Source organism: Peromyscus maniculatus, chromosome 2 (genome assembly GCF_049852395.1).
Source record: "Peromyscus maniculatus bairdii isolate BWxNUB_F1_BW_parent chromosome 2, HU_Pman_BW_mat_3.1, whole genome shotgun sequence".
In the NCBI taxonomy this organism is placed as follows: Eukaryota; Metazoa; Chordata; class Mammalia; order Rodentia; family Cricetidae; genus Peromyscus; species Peromyscus maniculatus.
This window is the reverse complement of record NC_134853.1, coordinates 92,203,419-92,229,867: the sequence shown is the minus strand read 5'-3', so window position 1 is coordinate 92,229,867 and position 26,449 is coordinate 92,203,419. Positions and strand designations below refer to the sequence as shown.

Here is a 26,449-nt window from a genome sequence, read left to right as displayed (position 1 = left end):
TTTGATAATCAATTCAGACAAATGAAAATGTATTAATAAATCCTTTCAAAACAAACAACGCTCCAATTATTGTTTATCCTAAAATGTACTGTGTTACATACAAATTTGCATGGCTAGGTCACTGGCTGCTGGTCTCCTGACCCATTTTGTTCTGCCTTAGAAAAGTGGGCATTCCAAAGTTATTTAAAAGGCATGTTTAGTAAATGCCTACTGGATCTTTTAAAAGAGCAGTGCTTACCATCTATATGAACAGTACAAAGTTTAAAACTGTCATCTAACTTGGGTATCTAAATACTTGCTATTGTAACTTCTGAGAACCTTGGGCTTTGTTACCCTACCACAGCTTTTCAAATGACAGGTTGTTCATCTTCTGTTAGGGAACATTTGACTTTACTGGAAGTGAGAGACAATGTTATTCTAGACCAGGTAGAAAGGAAGGTCAGAACTTTAGGGGCAGTGAGATATGATGCGTGGTGTACACAGAATGATAATGATGAATAAACCCCAACTCACTGACTATAAACAATAACTCTGACTTCTCAATAGCAAACTAAAGACTTCCACCTAGAAGAGTTACCTGGAGAATGAGGAGATTTATTTACTAACATAGGTCTTCAACACAGGGGCTCATTGTTTTTATGTTATTGTTATTGCTATTGTTATTGTTATATTGTTCCTGCTTTTAGAATGCCTCTATTTTAAGGTGTTTTTTCTGCAAATTTTTTTCTGCAAATTCATTTATTTGCCAGAAAATTGCATGACTGAATAGACTAGGTAGCTTTGAATAGAAATGTAGTTCAATACATGATTATTTTTTTAAGATACAATATTTGAGAGGTGGTAAATACAAATATCACAAGACTGGCCTTCTTTCTTTCTTTTCTAGATTAGATTTATTTGACTAAAGCCATACTAACTTTCCATGTAAAAATGAGGGGTTTTTTTTTCTACTTTTCTCTTCCTTTTTGACAGTTCTTTAGATAACCATGACAAGCAGAAGAGGAAAGCTATCTTAGTTTTTCTTCCTGTTGTTGTGATAAAATACTCAGGCAAAAGCAACTTCTGGCAGAAAGAACTTATTTCAGCCCTCAGCTCCAGGCTACAATCCATAATGGTGGAAAAGTTCTGATAGCAGAAGCTTATGGCCACTGGTCATATTGTCTCCCTAGTTAGGAAACAGAGGATAATGAATGCTCATCCTTAGGAGCCTTTCTCCTTTTTCTGCATTCCGGGACCCAATCCACTTTTAGAATGTATCTTCCTACCTTAAATAACCTAGTCAAGATAATCCCTCATAGGTGTGCTTCAAGTCTTGCCTCCTAGATGATTCCAGATCCTGTAAAGATGGAAATCAACAATAGCCATCACAGAAGCAAAGTTCAACTCTGTTTAAAATATTTTCTTAGGGGTAGAAGGTAAAACTTACTGGTTGGACTAAGGGCATAGTAAAGTGAGAAAATCTTAATTAAATAAAACCCTTAGATTTGTAAACTACAGTAGAGTATCCATGGTTGAAAATTATATTACTTCTATTCTGCAAAATTCAGTCCAGAGTCCCAGTAATCTTCAAATTTGGAGCTTCTATTTTTATTACAGTAATAGAAGTGGAGAGGTGATAGGGAAGTGCATTAACTGACATGCATAAGAGCTAGGTAAGTATTAATAGTTTTAGCTTGGCCTGCTGAACTGAATCAACAATTCCTTAGGGAATCACGATTAGCAGCTAAATCTCTAAGAAAACTATTTTAAAACGTAGCTTTCAGTTAAATTGCCTCCTATCAAATGTGAGTGCTGCCAAGATCTGCTCATACAAAGTCTAAACCTTTGAGGCCTAGAATGAACATGTAAAGAAAGGCATTTCCCCCCAAGTGTAGTGGTGCACACCTGTAGTCACAGTGTTCGGAAGGCTGAAAGAGTTAGAGGCCAGCCTGGACTGGATTACCTACTGAATGCCTGTCTTCAAAAAAAAAAAAATAATAAATAAATCAAACAAAACAGTATCCCTATTGAAGAAAAGAGGGGGCAAAGAGAAAATACTTTAGTTGCTTTCCCCCCCCATGAACCCTGATAATTAGTGTTTTTAATCTTTTCCTCCTCCCAGTGCCTAATTCCAAATTTTAGTCTGTATATTTATTGAGCATCAGGTATTTATTAAATATGTACAACATTTACATTTCTGAGATTACCAAGTTGGTTACATACAATCCTTGAACTGAAATACCCATTTAACAAGGTGTACAACATTAAAACGCCTGTTACAGAGCATGGTCCCTGTATTTGTGATAGGTCTTGAAAATAGGAAATTACTTGATAAGCTTTTGTTTCAGGAATTTTATAATCTAATGAGAAAAAGCTTAACATATTGAAAGAATATAGAACAAATTACACTTGGGATTAAAATGTAATATGGGGAACAACAAGATCTCTGTGGACCAGCTAGGAAAAGTTTCATTGCAAAAAGAGCCTGAAAGCAAGAAAAATTTTAGAGGTAAAAATGAACAAAGGAAAGTTTACAGAAGAAATACTGTGCCAAAAGTTACTTGAGGAAAATTTTACAGAAATTAGTGACAAGTCAGACATAAATGAGTGATTGTAAGAACATGGAGCAGAAAAATTAAATGCTGTCCAAGTTATATCTGATTCAGCTATTCTGAAATGCTGTGCTCTATGCCATGTGTTGCATTCACTTTGATTACTTCTGTGACAGTGGATAGAAATCACCAGGCAGTGATTTCCCCAGACATGCCTGGAATTAGGCTTCAGATCCCCTGGGGCTAGAATTATGGATGGTTGTGAGCCACAGCATGGGTGCTGGGAATTGAACTTGGGTCCTCTGCAAGAGCAATAAGTGCTCTTATCCACTGAGCCAACTCTCCAGCACATTACTTTGTGTATTTCTGTCCCAACTAGCTGCAATTTTCCTAAATTCCTTGTCATAATTTCTCCAGGAGCCGTGGAAGCCTTTGTTTAACCCCGCTTCCTGCTTCTTGCCATGGGCATACCCCAGGCCCAACTTGGTTTCCCAATGCTTCTAATAGTCAGATATAAGAAGCAACCTAAATTCCATCAAGAGAATTAAGTAAGAGATGGTACATTTGGATAATGCCATGGTATGTTGCTATGAAATAATTATTTGAGGGCTAGAGATGTATAGTTCAGTGGTCGAATGTTTTGCCTGGCATATATCATGCCTTGGGGTTAAATCTTCAGAACTGAAAAACAAACCTGTAAACTGATAGGGACCTTCTTTACTAGATATTTATGTAGATGACAACAACAAGCGCATCTATCTTCCTTTTGTCCTTTCAGTTCACTGTTAGCCCTGCTCCTCCTGTGTATGGTGGGAGGCTGTCTTATATGCATTGCAGCAATGGCTGTCCTCCTGTGTGTGATGGAAGGCTGTCTTTTATGGATCACAGCAGTGAATGTCCTCCTGTGTGTGATGGGAGGCTGTCTCATATGGATCACAGCAGTGAATGTCCTCCTGTGTATAGTGGAAGGCTGTCTTATGTTGCTGGAGGGCTTCTCTCCAGGTTCCCCAAGCCCCGCAGTCCCACAATCCACTTATAAAATAATCACTCAGACGCTTATATCACTTATAAACTATATGGCTGTGGCAGGCTTCTTGCTAACTGTTCTTTTATCTTAAATTAACCCATTTTTATAAATCTATACCTTGCCACGTGGCTGGTGGCTTACCAGAGTCTTTACATGTTGCTTGTCCTGGCGGTGGCTGCAGTGTCTCCCCCCTCAGCCTTTCGCTTCCCAGAATTCTCCTCTCTCCTTGTCCCACCTACTTCCTGCCTGGCCACCTACTTCCTGCCTGGTCACTGGCCATCAGTGTTTTATTTATATAGAACGATATCCACAGCAGTCTTATATGGATCACAACAGTGACTGTCCTCCTGTGTGTGGTGGGAGGCTGTCTCATATGGATCACAGCAGTGACTGCCCTCCTGTGTGTGGTGGGAGGCTGTCTCATATGGATCACAGCAGTGAATGTCCTCCTGTGTGTGATGGAAGGCTGTCTTATATAGATCACAACAGTGAATGTCCTCCTGTGTGTGGTGGGAGGCTGTCTCATATGGATCACAGCAGTGAATGTCCTCCTGTGTGTGATGGAAGGCTGTCTTATATGGATCACAGCAGTGAATGTCCTCCTGTGTGTGTTGGGAGGCTGTCTCATATGGATCACAGCAGTGACTGTCCTCCTGTGTGTGATGGGAGGCTGTCTCATATGGATCACAGCAGTGACTGTCCTCCTGTGTGTGATGGGAGGCTGTCTTATATGGATCATAGCAATGACTGCCCTCCTGTGTGTGATGGGAGGCTGTATCATATGGATCACAGCAGTGAATGTCCTCCTGTGTGTGATGGGAGGCTGTCTTATATGGATCACAGCAGTGAATGTCCTCCTGTGTGTGTTGGGAGGCTGTCTCATATGGATCACAGCAGTGACTGTCCTCCTGTGTGTGATGGGAGGCTGTCTCATATGGATCACAGCAGTGACTGTCCTCCTGTGTGTGATGGGAGGCTGTCTTATATGGATCATAGCAATGACTGCCCTCCTGTGTGTGATGGGAGGCTGTATCATATGGATCACAGCAGTGAATGTCCTCCTGTGTGTGATGGGAGGCTGTCTTATATGGATCATAGCAATGACTGTCCTCCTGTGTGTGGTGGGAGGCTGTCTCATATGGATCACAGCAGTGACTGTCCTCCTGAGTGTGATGGAAGGCTGTTTGCATGGGACACAGCAATGGATGTTCTTGCCCTTTGGTTTCTGTTTTGATTCATTCAACAGGAGTCCCTAATTAAAACAAAAAAATAAGCTGGGTGTGGTAGCACATGCCTTTAATCCAAGCACTTAGGAGGTAGATGTAGATCCGAGGATCTCTGTGTGTTTGAGGCTTGCCTGGTCGACATAGTGAATTCCAGGACAGCCAGGACTACACAGACAGACACTGTCTCAAAACAAAAACAAAAATGAAAAACTTTTAAAAGAAAATAGCCAAATGTTTTATATTTTAATTATTTTGGAGAATTGTTATTTTTGTTATAATCTAAGAAAAGAAAATAAATAGAAATTGATGGGATACTAAGTAAAAATTTTAAGTCTTTTATTTTTACTTTGTGGGGGTGGTTGGTTAGCAACCTAGAATTTTTATAGTATTTAATTGCAGGAGCTGGAGAAATGGCTCTGTGCTTAAGAGTGCTTGCTGCTCTTACAGAGGACTAGAGTTCAGTTGCTAGTACCTATGTCTGGCAACTCACAATTGTCTGTAACTTTAGCTCCAGGGCATCCAGTGCCTTCTTCTGGCTTCTATGGGTACCCACAAACATGTGCATATACATATACCCAGACACAAACACACAAATAAAAATAAAATCTTAACAATTTAGCGTGAAATGCATCAGACATCCCAATTCTAGTCATAATTACTTAATTGTGAATTCTATCTTATTTATCAGAACTATGACTTAAATGCATTGTAGGCTCAAAATAGAGAAATATATCAAGTTCCTAATCTAGAAATAAGTGTGAAATGATTCATTTATCAAAATCTTTGTTTGTCTGTTTGTTTGTTTGTTTGTTTGTTGGGGTGTATTGGTTTTTGAGACAGGATGTCCCTGTGTAACAGCCCTTGTCCTGGAACTAGCTTTGTAGACCAGGCTGGTCACAGAGATCCGCCTGCTTCTGCCTCACAAGTGCTGGGAATAAAGGCATGTGCCACACCACTATGCCTGTCTCATTTATCAAGATCTTAATCTTCACATTTGTGGCCCAGAAGATAGGTAAAGGCTGGCTTATTTTCTCCAATTGGAACAGATGCCTGTAGAGCTTTGGGATAATCTTAAAATGAGATACAGCAGTGGTACAAGTTCTAAGCCCCAGTGTTCATTAGAGAAAAGTTTACACTGAGAACTTCTATTCTCCATTCTTTTTTTTTTTTTCTTGTACTTTAATCTAAAGCATAGAGGATGGAATTGCCTTAAAGTATTGTTATCAATACTATTAGCTGGATTATACCCATCAATTTCCTAGTTTTGGAAGCTGGGGTAAAGGGATTATAACTTGAGGCAGGCCTGAGCTACATAGTGAGGTACAGACCAGACTGAGCTACAAAGTGAGACCAGGGTTCCAGAAAACAAAACCAATCAAACAAACACAAATCCTGAAAAAAAAAATCCCCTTTGTGCCTCTGGGAAGTAGAATCTAGTAGAAACTCTTGGCTGTGTCCTGATAATCTATGGAGCATTAGACAGTACAGTTTTCTAAATCACTGAACTTTTGTTCATTGTCTTTTATTTGCAGTTCTGGGAATTGCCAGTGCAGAGTGGGTGTCACTGGCTCCATGTGTGACCGATGCCAAGATGGACATTATGGCTTTAATAAGACAGGCTGCTTGCCCTGCCAGTGCAACAACCGATCCGATAGTTGTGATGTTATCACAGGTATGTAGTTTCCTTAGTTGAATATGACATTATTCTTTATTTGTTTGATCTTGAAGTCTCTATATATTGATTCTTTTCAAACGTTTTATAAGTCCTTCTTCTTTTAGATAGATACAATAAGGCATATGGCAAACCAAACTTTTATAACAACTTAAAAATATTTCATGACTTTGAAAAATCATATTGATTGAAGAGCTGTAGAAGTATGGAGAACAACACAAAGTGAAGACTGGGAAAATGTGTTAAAATTCTTCCAGGCAAGCTATGATCACTTGGGAAATCCTATATGAAAGGTCTCATGCTCCATGCATGAGACTTGAAGAAGGGTCAAGTAGATCCAGAATTGCAGAGTGCAATTGGCTGGGGGCTTACTTACACAAGCATGGTCAAGGGTGGTAGCAAGATTGGCCAGTCCTCACAACTTGGATCAGCAAGTAGAGAATTATGTGGTGTTAAGGACAAAGGTGACTTTCCTCAAACCTAGAATATAGTTAGTTTATCTCAAGCTAATATCAAAGATGCCAGGCAATATCCTAGTGATATTGAACAGGTTCTAGTAGTAAAGTTTCATTTATCATGCCACTCTTTTTTTAAATCTGCAGTGTGCAGGAAAACTATATAAGAAAAGGGCATACAGTTACTTAGGCATAGTCATGAAAGTTATGGCTCATGATGTCTACAATTAAGTCAGGCTGCATCTGTATACCACATGCTATCTTTCCAGGGAAGATTTGCCTGTTCTGAGCACAGGCTAGGAGTAAGGGTTGGCCCAAGGAAAGGATTTGTACTTGAGAAAGAGCTTTTGACAGCCGTTTGGAGCCTGCAGGATAGTTGGAAACTAGAAGAGCCCTAAACAGAAGACGAGTTTTCCCAAAGCTAACTATGAAGGAAATAGATGGCCAGGCCAGAAAATTTTTTATGCTGAGGAGACAAAATCCTTTTAGAGAGAAGAGGGCTTGTTAAAATATACAGCCAGCTCTTTCCAAATCTATTGCCAAATTCTAAAGACACATGGAATGGGTCTGAATATTTGAACCCCCAGTGGCCAGTGCTGACTCTCTCAAAGTCTTTCAGAGCTGAGGAGACAAAGGTCTCCCAGATTCTTAGTCCAAAAGGTCATGCCAAGAAATAGTGAAGAACTAGAGTGGTTACGAAAATTGCAATCCATATGCAACCCACTTCCATGCCTGATTGAATTGAGATTATCATTTTCTCATATTTGTCTAATATAGGAAAAGAGAACACTCTGGTTCTTTTATATATCAGGTGTAACATACACTAAATAACAGAGACTACAAAAATGGAGAAGTGTGACCAAAAATAAAACTATAAGCAATGGAGTCAACATTGCAAGTAATACTGCTATTAGAGTTAACATTGAAACTTTAAAATAACTAAAATTAGTATATTGTGGAATTAGAGGGCAAAATCAGACAAAATGGGTAAAAAGCGATAAAATATTACTAAAGAATAGCTAGCACTGCACTGTGCTACAGACACAGACATACATGAGTGGGGGAGGGGAGATCATGAGGACTAGGGAGACAGCTCAGTTAGTAAAGTGTGTGCTGTGCCAGCATACGGACCTGAGTTCTAACCCCAGAACCCATGTAAAGATGCTGTGAATGGTTTATGTGTATGGGTGCTTTGTCTGCATGCATGTCTGTGCACCACATGTGTGCAGTGTCTGTGGAGATCAGAGGAGGACATCTGATCCCCTATAACTGGAGTTAAAAACAGTTGTGAGCTATTGCCATGCGAGTACTCGGAATTAAATGTGGGTCCTCTGGAAAAGCAGCCAGTACTCTTAAACACTGAGTCATCCATGTCTCCAGCCCCAATGGCATGCAGTTGTAATACTGCATGGAGAAACAGAGACAGGAGGATTCCTGGGACTTGCTGGTCATCCTGTCTACCCTAATTAGAGAACTGCAGGTCACTGAGAGACTCTTGTGTCAAAGAAAGTGGACAGCATTCCTAAGGATGACACTTGAGATTGTCCTCTGGCTTACACTTGTGCACACAAATATGTGTACTTCCATACATATTGAGCCTGCTCACACATACACATGCATTAAAAAGAAGCAATCTAGAACTGAAAATTAATGATATTTTAAATTAATAATGTATGGCATAAGCTTAAGAGCAGGCTTTACCCATTGAAGGCAAAGTTGGAACTAAATAGAATCCAATAAAAACTATCTAAACATAAACATTTTGATAAAATATAGTAGAAGAAAAGGCAGGAGAGACAAGTAGGTCACAGCCACAGTCTAACATAAATGTAAGGGAGGCTCAGGGAGTTATGGCCAGGAATTTTCTAAATGATTAATAAAAAAATATAATCAACCTACAGGTCAGAAAGCTCAGCAAATGCCCTCCCTATAACAGAGAAAACCACACCTAAGCAAACTCAATCAAATTGTTACAAATTCCCTAAATGTATGATTAGAGGAACTTCTTGGGAAAAATTTTTAACACCAACAGAAAAAAAAATCAGGACATATGAAGTTGATAGGTCAAGAGTTTTTAATGAGAACAGAGTATCAGAATATTTGAAACTGAATGAATTCCCAGAAGAACCTGTGCTAGAAGCTTATACTTTATGCTAATCTTCTGCTCTCCAGTGAAGTGTTTGCAGAGAAATCTGTTTAGAAGACATTGTGATATATTTTCTGTTATCTGGCTGTACCTACTTGTGCACTATATTGCCTACTGTTCTTTTTCTCTATTGTTGTATGTGTGACCCCAGCCTCTCTTCCCTGTCCCAAAGTTATCATTCATGATCTTTCTCCTGCCAAGAATGGCCTTTCTGACCCACCTCCATCCACACTGCAGACCACTTTGTCTTATTAAGTCATATTCTTCTTTAGACCCTGACTTCATTAGCATTTTCTGATGTTCCTCACTAAATGCAAAGTCCTCTGCTATACACTAGCACGTGCACTTGCAATTTTTCAGAGCACTTGTCACAACTGATGTTTACATGTTTACTTGTGACTATTACTCACATGGCCTTACTCACTACATGATAAGTTCTATCAGGGCAAGAACAGCATCAACTTCATCCCCATTGTTTATACAATCTCTAGCACAGATATTGCCACATACTCATTTAATCTTTATTGGATAAATACACAAACTAATTGAAAAACATGAAAAATAACATCAAGGTTCAACATTATATAACAAAAAGAATGCTTCATAGTGCAGAATCATTAGTTGCTCTCTGGATCTTTTACAGTACCGGAAAGCTATGTACAAGATTCTTTTTCTTTCTAACAATGAAGCAGCTCTCACACTGACCTGCACATGCTGTAGAGATAAAATAAATTCTTTGAATAATTCTGGTGTCTGAAAGAAAGAAATGATTTACCATATGAAAAATAAAATAAAGTGGAACCCAATATAAAGGAGTGAACCTGACTTAGAGCTGCCAGTTAGTTCATGTACAATTTTTGTCACAAACGAGTTTTCAGTGCTGTGATATGGTTGCCCTCTGGTGGCCACTTTGTATGTTTGCACAGTTCTTCCCACTATTTCTGGAATTTCTGTTTTAGATTGATTTAGATTTTCCCAAGTTCCGATTTGGAGTAAAAATATATTGGTGAAAATTATCATAGGGAAAATTTTGAGAATAGGTATAAAAATGATCTTAAAAATATTTGACCCAGAAATCCTATACCTTCTGAGAAAATCATGTTAAATTCATAAAAAGGTTTATGTTTTAAAAAAAAAAAATGCAGCTGGGTGGTGGTGGCACACACCATTAATCCCAGCAGTTGGGAGGCAGTACCAGGTAGATATCTGTGAGTTCTAGACCAGCCTGGTCTACAGAGCAAGATCCAGGACAGGCACAAAAACTATGCAAAGAAACCCTATCCCGGGGAAAAAGAAAAAAAGAAAGAAAGAAAGAAAAGAAAAAGAAAATGCTCATCAGATGATAGTTATGATTCTAAAAAAAAAAAAAAAAAACCTAGATACCCAAATTTATAATAATAGGTAATTAATACTGTTACCTAGAGAATATATAGTTAGGAACCCAGAAAATCAAAACCACCTAGTAGGTTGTTGTAAAATTAAATACATTTGTACATCTACAGTGCCTTGATCATCATAATCAGCCAAGAAATAGTACCTATTAGACTGTTTTCATTGCAGTTCTTTCATGAATGACATGTAGCTACACAACAATGTAAATAGTCGGGCTGTAAAATGACAAGTACCATATAATTAGACTGTTTCAATGCCAAAACCTAAATCTCTATAAATAAGGAAAGATTTCAAGGAATGTGTCCCAAATGTTAATAAAGCTGTTCAGGACACTTTTCTTGTTCTTTTACATGTTTTCTATATTTTCTTTCCTATCACATTTTTCTTAAAAGAAAATGTAAGAGGGTTAATTATTTTTTAACTACAAACTTTTCCTTCAGATAATAGACTTGCTTTGAAGAACTCAAGGCGTGTGTGTCCTTGTGGGGTCCCATGCCAGAGAGACTCCAGCAGCCTGACTCTCTGACTGCCTTGACTGCTCAGGAGCCACTTTGGTCCAGGATGCCACGTCTCCTGGCTTTCTTCCTGTGGAAGCTCTTCCTTCTCTGTCAGCTGTGCCCCATCTCCCTTAGTCAGCCCTACATTAGTGCCTTAGAGCTGGGAACTTAACATATTTGTCCCCTCCACTTGTACTTTTCCTCTGAGTGATCTCACTGAGGCCCCAGACTTAGCTTAAATACTCTCAGTGTGTGTGCTGTTGTCAGATTTGCATCTCCCTTGATCTCCATGCTCAAACATCTAGGCGCCATCCTTCAGTTTGCTTTTCAATAGTGCTTCCTTTAGGATGATTGTTTGTGTACATAGATAGTTCATCATTTGACTACAAAATCCAAACTATGAAAGTGCCACAAATTGTTTGCTCTCTATTAACATATATTATCTTATTTTTTTCTTTGTACAAAGTTAGTGTGTTTTAGTGTGTAGTCAGTTAACTAACAATGGCATGTTGTGACTATAATCACATTCCCAGCTTTTTTCTCATAGGAGACATTGAATTCAAAGACAAGGCTAGTTAAAAAATAAATCAGGAGGGTTTGGAAAGATGGCTCAACAGTTTAAAGCAGTTGTTTCTTGAAGAGGCCCCAGGTTGAGCTCCCAGCACCTTCTCTGGGCAGCTCACAACCACCTGTAACTCCAGTTCAAAGAGCTCCAATTCCCTCCTCTGTACTCTAGGGCACTTGCACATACATGGTGCACAGGAACATGGGTAGGCACACACACACGCATACATATAAACAACTATTTTTTAAGTTAGATGTATTTATTTTATTGTTTTATGTGTATGAGTGTTTTGCCTGCATATATAAATGTGTACCTGGTGCCCATGGAGGTCAGAAGAGGGTCTCCATCCTTAAATCAATCAATCTCTCTCTCTCTCTCTCTCTCTCTCTCTCTCTCTCTCTCTCTCTCTCTCTCTCTCTCTCTCTCTCTCTCTCTAATAAAATAGAAACCAAACACTACTCCTGATATTTTTTTCTGTATAATTTTATGGTCTTCTTATTGTGGGCAGGATTTCTGAAAGTTCTTTAACTCTGAAACAATAATTTGATTCTTTTAGGTGCTTGTTTAAACTGCCAGGAAAATAGCAAAGGGGATCACTGTGAAGAATGCAAAGAAGGATTTTATCAGAGTCCTGATGCTACTAAAGAATGCCGCCGCTGCCCTTGCTCAGCAGTGACCTCTACAGGCAATTGCACCATAGGTAAGGGCTTTTTTTCTGGGTCTTCACTTCCTTCAGTGAAGTACACTACATTTATGAATTAGGTTCTGGAGGATGTAAGTGAAAGTGAGGTATAAAAATCACAGAAGTTTTCCTTTCTACAAATTTACAATCAAATCCTAATACATATATGAAATGATACCTCAGATGTCCTAATAGCCAACCCTGTATATGTGTCTAGCTTCTTTCATGTAACATATTCGAAGTTCACCTATATAGTAGTGTACATATATATATATATATATATATATTATATATATATCAGTAATGCATACTTTTTGTTGTTGAATTATATAGATGCCACACTTTATTTATTCTTCCCTGAATTGGTGGACACTTAGCAGTTACATTTAGCTGCTATGAACATTTATGTTCATGTGTGCATAGTGCATATAAATGTTGCCAGTACACCCTCAAGTCAGTGGTTGTTGGACATTTTCTTCACTACTAGAGATTAAACCCAGAAATTCATTCGTGTTTGCTGGCCAAGCACTCTGCCTCTGAGCTGCTTCCCTCAGTAGTTGCATGTACAAGTGTTTTAATTTCTCTGGGGGTATATAACTAGGAATGAAATTGCTATGTCATAAGTCAGCTCTGTTTAACTCAGTGAGGAAGTATCAGATAACATTTTATGCAGGTGCAGTGTACATCACATGTCTTCTGTCTCACTCCACCCTATTTTTTTAAGATTTATTTTTTATTTTTAAGTGTGTGTGTGTGTGTGTGTGTGTGTGTGTGTGTGTGTGTGTGTGTTGTAGTACGTGCATGTGAGTGCATTGCCTATAGAGACCCAAAGAGGGCATCCAATTTCCTGGGTCCCCAGAGGTGGAGTTACAGGCCTTTGTGAGCTGCCCTACGTGGGTTCTGAGAAATGAACTCTGTAAGATCAATGCTTGCTCTTAACCAAGGTGCAGTGCAGTGTACATCACATGTCTTCTGTCTCACTCCACCCTATTTTTTTAAGATTTATTTTTTATTTTTAAGTGTGTGTGTGTGTGTGTGTGTGTGTGTGTGTGTGTGTGTGTGTGTGTGTGTGTTGTAGTACGTGCATGTGAGTGCATTGCCTATAGAGACCCAAAGAGGGCATCCAATTTCCTGGGTCCCCAGAGGTGGAGTTACAGGCCTTTGTGAGCTGCCCTACGTGGGTTCTGAGAAATGAACTCTGTAAGATCAATGCTTGCTCTTAACCACTGAGCTTTTTCTCTAACCTCCTCCCCTTTTGGGGGGAGGCAAGATTTCTCAGCCTGAAACTCACTGATTTGGGTTGACTAACTAGCCAGCTCCAGGGATCCACCTGTCTTAACCTTCCCAACAGAGATGTGTGTATCACTAGGCCAGTGTTTTCCACATGGGTTCTGTGGCTCTGAACTCAGGGCCTCATGCTTGCACAGCGAGTACTTTACTGATTGTGCTGTCTCTCTATCCCCTACTTATAATTTTAGCAAGAATGTATGAGGATTCTAAACTGTCCACAGCTTCAACAACACTTAATATCTATTTTTTTTATTCCTATAGCCATCCTAATAAATGTTAAATGGTATTGCATTGTGGTTTTAATTTGCCTGTCTCTGATGACTAATTACATGTTTATTGACCACTTTTGTATTTCTTTTGAGCAAATACCTATTTGGGTTTTTTGTTCATCTTAAAATTGTAGTTTTTTATCATTATGTTGATAGAGATATAGATACAAGTCCCTTATCAGATGCATGATTTGTAAGAAATGAGGTTATAGCTCCATGGGGGAGCTCTTGCCTAGCAAGTAGTAGGTCCTAGGTTTGCTCTCTAGCATCATAAAATATTTGAATTTAAAAAAGGTTTTAAAAATAATTTGTAAATATCTTCACTTATCCCATGGATCAATTTTTCACTTTCTTGATGTCCTTTGATTGACTGATTTCTGAGACATTCAATTTAATTTTCTTTCGTTGTTTATGTTGGCTTGGAATTTCTCATGAGACTGCAGTCAAGATGTTAGTCAGGGCTGTAGTCAGTAGTCTGAAGGCTTTATTGGGACTGTAGAATCTGCTTTCAATATGGCTTACTCATGTGTCTTGCAAGAGGCAAAAAGATTGTTTGTCACCATGCAAACTTCATTAAGCTTCTTAATATCCTTGAAATATGGCAGCTGGGCCCCCTTGAAGCAAGTGATCCAAAAGAGGGCAAAATAGAAGCTGCAGTGTATTCTATCATTTAGTTTCTAAATCCATAAAGATGTTTCCAAGACCCCATTACTTACTCACACCTATTCTGTCATGTATGAACATGTGATTTCTAGGAGTAGAGAGCATTTGACCAAATCTGGAAAGTCAGTTTCTATATCTAGTAATAGGAACAGGTATTTTCCTCTTTTCATAGAAAGGTCTGAAAAATTCTTTCATGTATTTTACAAATAGTAATTAAGCACCTAGTACATGCTTGTCATTGTGATAGATAAGGAATACAAAAGTCTAAAAACTAAAATATGGTATTTGTTCTAAAGGAGTATTCAGTGTCATAGAGAGGAAAATACACAAAGCAAATAAATTTATGGGTATGAACTTGCAGAACAGGAAGAAGGTGTCATTGTCCATTGTCCCTGGGACTGGATTTATTTTCTTCTAATTTTTCCTAAAAGAGATGATACTTTTACATAGCATTCTTTGTTGTTTATCACTGTATGTGTTTGTATATTAAACATTTGGTATGTTAGGACTATCATTGAGTCGGGAATATAAAAATTGTGTATTAATATTGAAATTTGCATCAGCAGTATCAGAATTCAAGGTCATAGATATTGACATGCTGTTAGTTACAATTTAAGATATAAGACCTTTATAGGATTTGTAAATAAGAACTTCGGCTGTATAAGTTATTGGCTCATCTTGAGTAACTTTTTTTTAACATAGTACTTTACTTAAGATATTGCTTTTTAATTGTTTAATTGAGTGACTGACTGAATTCACTTCCATATGATGAATTTAAAATGTAGAATTTCTCTGTGGAAAGAAAATCCCTATGAAAAGTAATGTTCTTGAAATCTGTTGTTCTTATATGTCTTTTCTAAACACTATACTCTGCAAGGGTGGATAGAGATGATACCTATATTTTTAGTCATTTAATACCCAGTGTATTGTTAGTGCCAATAATACATGTTGAATAAGTAGAAAGGGATATATCCATAACTCAGGGTAGAGAATGGTTAGGTATGTAAAACTGGAGTTAGCAGAGCTTTGGAGAGACTTTATATTTCCTCCTGGGAAGTACAGAAAAGTCATTATGGAACAAGTTATGTTTAGACAGGGCCTTGAAAAGTAAGGAATGGGACACTTAGAAATTTATTTACATAAAGGTGGTAGATCACAGCCAGAGACTTGAATTGGGTTGGGAGCAATCCAACTAAGCATGCATGTGCCTATAAGGGTAGCAAGTTCTAAGTCAATTAAGTTCGATACTTTCAGAGAGTGTAGTTGGTTTTTCTTACTCTTTAGTCTTTTGGGGGCCCGCTACCCAGCTCCCAAATAATCACACAGAAGCTTATTCTTTCTTATGAATGCCCAGTCTTAGCTTGCCTTGTTTTCTAGCCAACCTTTCTTAACTTAGATTATCCCATCTACCTTTTACCTCTGGGCTTTTATCTTTTTCTATTCTATATACCTTTCTTTACTTCTTACTCTGTGGCTTGCTGTATAGCTGTGTAGCTGGGTGGCTAGTCCCTGGAGTCCTCCTCTTCTTCTCCTTTCTCCTTGCGCCTCGATCTTCTCTTTCTCTACTTCTACTTATTCTCCCTGCCTGCCAGCCCCACCTATTTCTTGCTCCTGCCTAGCTATTGGCCATTCAGCTCTTTATTAGACCAATCAGGTGTTTTAGGCAGGCAAAGTAACACAGCTTCACAGAGTTAAACAAATGCAACATAAAAGAATGCAACACATCTTTGCATCATTACATGAATATTCCACAGCATAAATAACTGCAACACAACTTCAACTAGGATTCCACAAGAAATTGCTGTGTCTAATCTACAAACAACATACAAATAAGTCCAGTATAGTGATTCAGTCTATGTACAGTGGATGCATTAATAGGGTGTCTTAGTTAGGGTTTCTATTACTGTAATAAAACACCACTACCAAAAGCTACTTACAGAGGAAGGGTTTATTTCATCTTAAAATTCCAGGTAACAGTCCATCTCTGAGCAAAGTTGGGGGACACTCAATACTCCTGCCACTCTCAGGATGAGAAAAATCTGGGGTTTTAGGCATGCTTCAGCCCCTTCTTATTTTCAGACCAGCCCTTCAACTGAACATACAGTATCTCTAACCCAGAGAATCAGGTACAACCTTTTGTGCTTCTGAAAAGTGATACTTTCTGCAGTTTAAATTTGCAAAGTGATTAGGGGTAAGGCGACAAGAGTATCGCTGTGGGATGGTCTTTCTGTGTGCTGTGAATATGTGTTGCTACCATTGGTTAATAAAGAAGCTGCCTTGGCCTATAGAAAGACAGTTAATAGTGAGGTGGGAAATCCAAGCAAAGATACAGGGAGAAGAAAGGTAGAGTTGGGAGAGACACTGCAAGCCAGAGGAGCAAGATATAATAGAACATAGATAAAGCCATGAGACATATGGCAATATGTAGATTAATAGAAATGGGTTAATTTAAGATGTAATAGCTAGTTAGTAATAATTCTGAGCAATAGGCCAAATGGTTTGTAGTTAATTTTAAGCCTCTGAATGATTATTTATAAGTGAGAGTTGGACCAAGTGGGGTGCAGAAAAACCTCTGGCTACAGAGTATGTTGTGTGTTGATGAAACAGTATATATAACATTTCAGAGAGAAGAAAACATGCAATCTTTGGGAGTACTCCTAAGCCATCTGTTAAGCTTGAAACAAGGTAGATGATGAAGTGGGAAGGGAAATAATAAGAGCTAGGAAAAGTATGCAAGGCTTAGATGATATTCAGCAGAAAATTCTATTAAGGTTTCACTTAGTCTGGCAGCTCATTAGAATTGAAGCAACTTCTCTAGGGTGTTAATATGTGTACTCAGATTCACTGTGAAAATTATAGAGACTGTAGGAGCATACTTCAGTAAAGAGCATTAGGAAGTATTGAGAGTGCTGGAGGTAAGAAATGATGACAGCCTTAACCAGGAGCGTGGCACTGGAGTAGAGTCACACTAGTATAGAATCTGCTAAAGTGTCACTGAAATTAATTGCTAACTGCTCGAAAGTGGGAATGAGATGGAGTACTGAGAGTTAGTTCTAAAGTTTGGGACCTAGGCAGGTGGATGGATGTTGGGACCGTTCACTAAGATGTTGAAGACAGTCATCTATGTTAAATTTGAAATGTTTGGAGACGCAGGTATACAGGCAGTTTGTATATCATATACAGTTTGTAATTTAAGACAGGAAAATGGAGTGGAGATACACATTTTCCATTGTTAACTGTACAAGTGAATAAACTCACCCATGGACAAATGGATAGAGTGAAAGGTGAAAGAAATCAAGCATAAAAATCTAGGAGTAATGGTCCTGGGTATAGCTCACATTGTATGAGAGGCCTCATACTAATACCTAGTACTATACAAAACAAAAGGCCTAGGAGTATCAACATTTATGGAGGAAAGAGATAAAGTTTTTGCTTAAACCATATTTTGTAGACTTTCATGCCACAGAAGAAAGAAAAATAAAATAAAATGAAAACCAACTATGTAAGTATCTATGAGATTGTTCAATAGGTAAAGATACAGACCAGCAAAACTGACAACCTGACATTGATCCCCAGACCCACACCATTTACGGAAAGGACTCCAGCAAGTTGTCTTCTGACATGCATATGCATATTGTTGCCCATGTGCATTAATACACACACACACGCACACACACTACTTCAGTGACAATGTATCACAGTTTCACATCTGGTGAAAGCATATTCCTTTTACCCCCTACTTCAGTAGGCTTTTTAAACAGGCCCACCATTCCTTCAATTTGCTGAAAAGGTAATAAACTATCTAGAATATTACTTCTATATATCTCTTAACGTTGAGTGAGGGAAGATACCAGGGGGGATTTGTAAAAATGTTTGGAGGACAAATAATTTACTATTTTTTAATGTAGCTTGAGGCTTTACTAAATTAATTGATGTTCTTTCTATTTTAGAATCTGGTGAATTGGAGCCTACATGTGTCCAGTGTAAAGATGGTTACACAGGACAGAACTGCAATAAATGTGAAAATGGCTATTACAATTCTGACAGCATCTGCACACGGTGCGAATGCCATGGCCATGTGGACCCAACTACAACTCCAAAGATTTGCAAACCTGAGAGTGGGGAGTGCATCAACTGTGTCCATAACACCACTGGGTTCCGGTGTGAGAACTGCCTAGAAGGCTATGTTCGAGACCTCCAGAAAAACTGCATCAAGAAAGGTAAAACTCTTCCTAAGATTACACATTTAGTGTCTTATGCCAACATTGAATGTTTATAGACAGCTGCCATTAGCTTTGTAAACCTTCCAGTCCCACCAGAGGAGTTTCTAGAATTAAATTTTGATAGGTATTTAGCTAAAAAGGTTTCTTTCCCTTTCTGGTTGTCTCCTGATACAATAGCATCAACTCTAGAAATATGAAGACTAAGACAAGATTGGTGGGACAGTGAGACAGTGTGTGCTCATCCCTTCTGTCTCTCTGTTATACATGAAAGGTCCTGTAGTTCTGTTCCTTTCCTTCTTGATGTATCATTTCCATGATCATCAAAGGCCTTTCCAGGGAGGGACCTATAGTCTGCTTAGAAGTTGCATCTGGGAAGCTGAAGTTCATTCTAGCTTCTTCACACTTTGGGCTGACATTGAGGTAGATGAAATCTTATTAATATTCCCTTTGATTTTTTCAAGAAAAAGCCATTTATACAATAGAATGTTTTTTGTAAAGGAATTCAATGAGGATTTAGAGGGGTTAAGTTAGGAATTCAGGAGGAGCTAGGGATATTTAGGGATTATTAGACCCTGTTCTTGTACAAACTACTCCTTGTGGCATTCTAATGCACACTGATTACTGAGCTGAGGTAGTAGAGTTGGTCTGTGGCCTGTGGCATTTTTCTGCCATGTTCTTGATATTTGTACTACAGTGGTCAGATTGAGCCACATCACTAGCTGGAAATGCTGTAACTCTGTATTCCATCATGTGAGAAGCATACCTTGTCCAGACCAACGAGTACCAAGAAGACTGATGGTTTTTGTTAGCCATGAAGGAATCCAAACTTTGTCTGTTTTTAGGTGAATTGATGTAGTAGACTGTGGTGATAAGTAATAATAGTTATTTTTTATAATAATTTTATTGAGGACCTATAATGTTCATTGAAGTCTTCCTAAGAACTCTGTGACACAGACATTCTTACCCATATTTAACAGATGAAAAATGTATAATTCTAAGAGATTGACTTACCTTTTGCAATACATTCCTGACTTGGTCCAAAGCTGCCATTCTTCCATTGAGCTAAGCTGTTGAGTAGAAGTCTAAAATGTAGTTCCTTGATTATAAAGCAGTTCAAATACACACAAAGTGAGAACTTGACATGTGGAATTCAAGGAGAACTCTTTTCTCGTTTGGCTGACATCAACTCTGATGTCAAAAATAATTCCATTTTTTTGGGAGGGGGCAGGGGGAATAGATTTTTATACTTCCTTTGAGGAGAATTTTATCTTCATGAAATGCCACCAGATATATCGGATATATTTTAGGTCAAATAATTGTCATTTTTAACCATGCAATTTAGAACTTGGTGGTGACACATTTACTGCCTTTATAGAAATGTCAGTGATTATCAGTGAATAAGGAGGGAATGAAAACTCCTATGTTAGAATTTCCTAAAGTTTCAGTATGGGTGTTATACACATTGGAGAACAAACCTAGCTGTAATAAGTGAGCTTTCCAGACCCCATATTTTATCATTATATTTATTTAAAAATTATTTTTAACTTACATTACCCTAAGCAGAATCCCATGTCAACATCCCACATCAACTTCCACTATCATGTGTATTTCTTTTATTGTTTCTCAAAACTAGATAATTTTGTCTTTTACATTTCATTCTCTGTTTTTATTTTCAGAAGTTATTGTTCCAACTCCTGAAGGTTCTACCATTTTGGTTTCCAATGCCTCTTTGACCACATCAGTGCCCACCCTTGTTATAAATAGTACATTTGCCCCCACAACCCTGCAGACTATCTATTCAGTAAGCTCTTCTGAAAACAGCACCTCAGCTCTCGCTGATGTATCATGGACCCAGTTTAACATCATCATTTTGACAGTTATCATCATTGTGGTAGTGCTGCTAATGGGATTCGTAGGAGCTGTGTATATGTACCGAGAGTACCAAAACCGGAAACTCAATGCTCCCTTTTGGACCATCGAGCTGAAAGAAGACAATATCAGTTTCAGCAGCTACCATGACAGCATCCCCAATGCAGATGTGTCAGGATTGTTGGAGGACGATGGCAATGAAGTGGCTCCCAATGGGCAGCTGACCCTGACGACACCTATTCATAACTACAAAGCTTGAGGAGCTGAGCTGTCCTCCTGGATTGTCAGAACACAGTGCTCACTAAAAGGCATCTGCCCTCCAGCCACACATAGCCTGGGTAGAGTTTGCTGAGTAAGGCCTCCTGCAAATGAACTGTTCAGGTACAAACTGCAATGCGCTTAGCCTATCTGTTGCTCTTAATTCCCCATGAAGATCTGAAGCACTCATCATCATTGAGGACATGAAGTAAAGTATATTTTTGTAGCAAACCACATATGTGTATGGAAAGGCTTAATCCCACACAGTAGTCCAAGTCTATCCAGCCTCTCAAAGGACTGCTGGGAAAGTATTCATCTCACCAGCCATGACAGAATGTTGATGTGGAGGGGGAAGACTGATAGAAGACTTCATCTCCATTTTGGGAACACATTTTTTGAAGGAGAGGCAGGAATTATGTTCTTTTTTCTGTACTAAAAGATAGAACTGAGGAAGAGCTGGTGTCTAGGCTATACCACACTAAACAGTCTTGGCTCTGTGTAAACTATGGGCAGAAAAGTCCCAAGAGGATCTGTAGAAGGGCTTGGCTTTCCTCCCATGAGTCTCCTTCAAGGATGGGATTGAAGCACAGGATAAGCCTCTGTGGTGAGGGCAGGCACAGCACCCAGAGAGCAGAAAGTTGATGGCCCTCCTCAGGGGAGGTTCCTGCCTCTAAAGAAACAAGGTGTACATAGTTAATGTAGCATACCTGCTCAACATTGTACTTGTATCTATTTGTAAAAAAAAAAAATCATGTCCTATTTTATCATTTAGACTTTATTTGTATAGCAGTTAATCGTGTTGTAAAAAGAAGATATGGAAATTGGTTAAAATACTGTAAATTAGGTGGCAATATTGCTAGAGCTGGGACTCTGGTGAGCATCATTCATTTTTAGTCCCTATTTGGACACTTGACATTTATAAGAGGTCAAATGTTTCTAATCATTCCTCCCTCAACTTAGAGTCATATGCTTTTTGACCTACCATGGATTCAAGCAATAGATGTTAAATCTGTAATTGTTAAGCTGGGACACAGGCTGCATTCTCTAGACACTCACCTAATTAGCCACTCTGTGTGTTTTACATTGCTCGGTGTAAACATCCTCAGAAAAAGACTTCTTTCCTGAATGTAAAAGACAGTCTTCCAAAGGATAGAAATTTTAAATTAAAAAAGAAAAGCCATCACATTGCTTGGGGCCCCTCATTTTTATGCCCATGAAATATTTATGTACTTCCCATAACCTCCAAAATAAAGGCCTCTGACATTTGAACATAACCTATCACCCATGAATCATGAGGTATGTTTGGCTCCTTCAGTGCTAGAATTCATCCATCTTCTTGTCTGGGCAGGGATTACTCTGATTGAGTGTGCATTTAGTCCTTGCTTTCTGATGCCATTTTCCCCTGAGGCCAAGTACTGCTTCTTTCATCTGGTATGCATCGACAGTTTGTGGATGAAACAAGCCAAGAAAAGTGGCCCAGACTATGAAGTGGTTAGGGAAAAACAAAACAAAGACTAGACCTAGGAAACTCAGACTTAACTTCCTCAGAGAGAAAAACATATAGGTTGTTCATCCTCTGCAGGAGACCCCCACCTTTTTCTCAGGGTTTGGAGATGACTGTAGACTAGAGGATCCGTAGGTAACCTGAGGGTGCTCTGCATATGTGGCTGTCTTTATTAAACATTGCATCTCATTGTACTGAAACAATTTACAAGTGGCTGATTGCTTGCCTAACATAGGAATCTATGGGTTTAATCCTCAGAATTACAGAATAGACCAGTGTTTTTATTGTCCTTTGTCATTTACAAAACACTTTTCTATGTGTGTTCTTTGATCCTCACCATAGCCTCCTAAGGAAGCAGTCTTGTACCCATTTTATACATGAAGAAACTGAGGCATAGAGAAGCTAAATCATTCAGGGCTATACAATGCACATCATTTTTATGCTTGGAATCAATTCTCACCTCTATAGCATAGTCATTTGGCTATATGATAACATATAAAACTACTAGCCATGGGCCCTAGAAGGCTGGAATGAAGATTCACATTTGTGGATGCTTCTAATAGAGCCCTTGTGTGCTCCCAAGTGTGCTTCGCCATCCCATGTGTGTGTATCTGTATGTGTGTCTGTGTCTGTATGTGTGTGTGAGAGATGTATGTGATTTGCAGGCACAATTCAGGGCCACATAGCTACAAATGACTTTGTGGAAAGAACACATGAAGATTTCTATGTAAAGTCAGAATTAATGATGAGAAGGCAAAACTGCCAATTAGAGTTCATTAAAATGAATGAATTCCTGTAGTGGGGGGTGCTTTCCTTAGCAGTTGCAGCACAGGTGTGTATTGACTGTGCACCACACAATCTCAAGCATTGTGCACAGTGATTGCCTCCCTGATACCCCATCTCCTGCCAAAAATAAAAGGTAAGGAGATAAAAAGCAAACATTTGTTAAACAAATGTTTACCCAATAAATAAATGAAGCTTATTTGTAGGAGTCTCAGAGCCAGTCAAATAGTCAAGATTCTAGCTGAATAGAGATTCCTTGAAACAGATCTTCAAAGATAACACAGAAATTAAACCACAAATTATATTTATCAAGTATGGCTCCTAGGTCATACTAATTTTTCACAATGATGAAAAAGTATAGCCTTAAAATGTGTTTTAAATAACATTATTTAGTGACCCCAGAATTCTGCTTATAGAAATAATTTTGCTCTAAAGATCAACCATGAGGTAATCTCCTTTTGAAATTAGAGTAGAAAACCATTGTAAAACACAATGCAGGGTTTTCAGTCTCTGGAGGCATCACCATCCAGCACCAGGCATCCTCTGAAAAATCTAATGTTTGAACAATTTTTGTCTAATTATTGATAACATGTTCTTTTTAAAATCCAATACCTATGTGAATCTTACTGAGAAGTAGTCATCACTTGCTATGAATAAACTGATAATTGCTCGCATCTTCATTAGTTCACCTTAGTAAGCCCTATGCATTTCTGATGGTGGATGTTATAGTCAGTGTCCAGCAGGTCTTTGATCACTACCACCCTCCACACTGCTTCTCTGGGCTCTCTTATCTACAGTCTTTCCCATTATAGAAAAGGCAAAAGGATAGTATAACCTCTTATTTATTTCAACATCCTGAGTGTATTTTTTTCCAGGAATACTTGGATTTTAAGAGAGGACAACAGGGCAGACATGGGCTGGGAGGATAGGGGTTTTGTCTTGTTTTTTGTTTTGTTTTGTTTTTCTTAACAAGATTATCTAAGTCGCAAATGATATCGCTATACTCTAGTTCCAATATTCCCAGAACCATTAATCATCAAAGCAATACTCACTGACCTCCCAGTTAATCTGGGTTATCTGATCATCAAGATGTGTTTTGGAAGATGAGAGACAATTGGAGCTTGATTATTAATCATTCACCGTGGTCCTGTACTTTTTAAATTTTTTTATGCTTGTAAACATAAGGTTGGTTCTAAGGACTGTCCCTGGCTTCTTATATTTTGAAGTAGTACGTGGGCAGGAGTTGAATTTCTGTGTTTCTCAAGGAAAACTCTCTGGCAAAATATTCAGAATAAGTTCAAAGAACCCATGCAATCATTAGGGCAACAGAAGTCTTTGTGACCTCATCCATACACACACACACACACACACACACACACACACACACACACACACACACACACACACAGAAAAAAACCTTTAGTCTGTTGTTCTTTTGACAGCAAGTGGTTTTGGAGTTGAAATGGGTTTGGTGTCTATGTTCAGGGCTTGGGGAGGTGATGGAAGGTTAATTCATCTTTCTCTTTCACTCTGAGCCATTGGCTGAGCCATGGGGAGAAGCAAGAAAAATGGTTATTAATTTGTAGAAGTCAAATATATCAAATGGCTAAAGGTTATGGATCACTAAAATGTCAGTGGTTTGAATGATAATTTTTGAAAGGCATTGGGGATCTTCTTTGTTACTTATGCACCTGTAGAAACTGCAGCAACCCTGGAGTGAGCCCAGAGCTTCAGATTCAAGCTAGCCCAAAGCTAAGTGACTTCTAGTCAACTTTTAATGCTAGACATAAGCACTCTGTACTCTTAAATTTCAGCCCAATCAATTAGGGAATGTTTCTAAAACATTAAATTTGTATTTATGTCACTAAAATCCTAACACAAAATTTAAAAACATGTCTCATGTGTATTGTACTAGGTTTCATGATGCATTTCTAAATTTGTGTATGATTTGAATATATGAAAGAATTTATACAAGAGTGTTATTTAAAATTATTAATAAATGTATATAATTTGTACCTATTGTAGATTTGTTTCACTTTTTTATGTACTGAGAGATTTTAGAAGTCTTCAGGTAAGTGCTGAAGATCACTTGTCAGCTCACTTCGTGTACTTTGAATCCTTCATGTACTGACCAACATCTTGTTTAGGTTCATTAAAGGAGTGTCTACCCCTTGGGGAGAAGATATCACTTAGGACAATTCCTTCTCATAAAATAAATTCATTCCAGAGGTGAAAATATGTATTATAATATATTATTGGGGGTTGAAGAGTTGGCTCAAAGGTTAGAAGCAATGGCTGCTCTTTCAGAGGTCCTGAGTTCAATTCCCAGCAACCACACAGTGGCTCACAACCATCTGTAATGAGATCTGGTGCCCTCTTCTGGCCTGCAGGGATATATGTAGGCAGAACACTATACATAATGAATAAATAAATCAGATATTATTATTATTATTATTATTATTATTATTAGTGTAGGGATATGGCTTAGCTTTAGGGCTCTTGCGTATCATGCACAAGGCTCCAGGTTCCATCCTCAGCACTTCAAATAAACAAAGAATAGCATGTATTTTTGTTCATGCTGTTTCTGTTCTCTATGCCTTTCACTGGGATTTCTATCAAAATTGTGTTGAGACTGACGCCCTTTGAATTTCTGACTTACACATGGGAAGACTTTCTGAACTCTGGAAGTGAACACATTCTATGTTTATTAGGTAACCCCTAACAAGAGTGAGTGCATCTTTCTATTATTTCAAGGTTCCCTTCAAGAGGCTCTGTTTTGACAGTTAAACCATGTTTAATGAAATACTTTCTGCTTATCCCATTAAACATCCAAGGGGTGTTTTGAAAAAGGCTACAAGAAGTCTGTCATTTCTTTGTATTGAGAACTTTATAACCTTGAATCAATTTATTCTACCTCAGCTGCTCATGATAGCTCACATCTGTGATCCCAGCACTTGGGAGGTGATGGCAGGAGGATCAGGAGTTCAGGGTCATCCTGCCTCTATAGTGAATTCTAGTCCAGCTTAAGCTACATGAGACCACCTTAAAAGAAATTATATTTCAGTTGATTAAGCTGGAATATGAAATTATAGTTTTCTGTCCTTAACTTTACAACCAAACCTTAAGTAGTTAACGGCATATGTCTGTGTGATGTATATAAATTGAGTATTTTAAGATAATGGAATAATTATGCCAGGAAACTAAACAAATTAAGCTTCAAGAGAAAAAAATGTATACAAACTCAGCACACTAGGAATAATATCACTAAAACCATAAAGTATTTATATGCTTCTGGTGAAAGTCTATAAAGACATCTCATCTCCACTGTATTATCACAACTGATTGTGTTAATTTTCTGCAGGAATGTAAGGCATGTTCCAAAAAATCAAATGCTCTA

At 38.3% G+C, this 26,449-nt stretch overlaps 1 protein-coding gene across 1 annotated transcript in view; it reads left to right on the top strand.

Annotated features, from left to right (window-relative positions):
• Window positions 1–25,072, top strand: part of Megf9 (multiple EGF like domains 9) — a 113,469-nt gene extending 88,397 nt beyond the window's left edge. Inside the window, exons 3-6 of the mRNA XM_006996727.4 lie at window positions 6,317–6,456; window positions 12,068–12,211; window positions 18,366–18,635; window positions 20,315–25,072. Coding sequence (XP_006996789.1) covers window positions 6,317–6,456; window positions 12,068–12,211; window positions 18,366–18,635; window positions 20,315–20,766 — 1,006 coding nt within the window. The 3' untranslated portion in view covers window positions 20,767–25,072. The remainder of the gene's footprint in view (window positions 1–6,316; window positions 6,457–12,067; window positions 12,212–18,365; window positions 18,636–20,314) is intronic.
• Window positions 25,073–26,449: the final 1,377 nt, after the last annotated feature.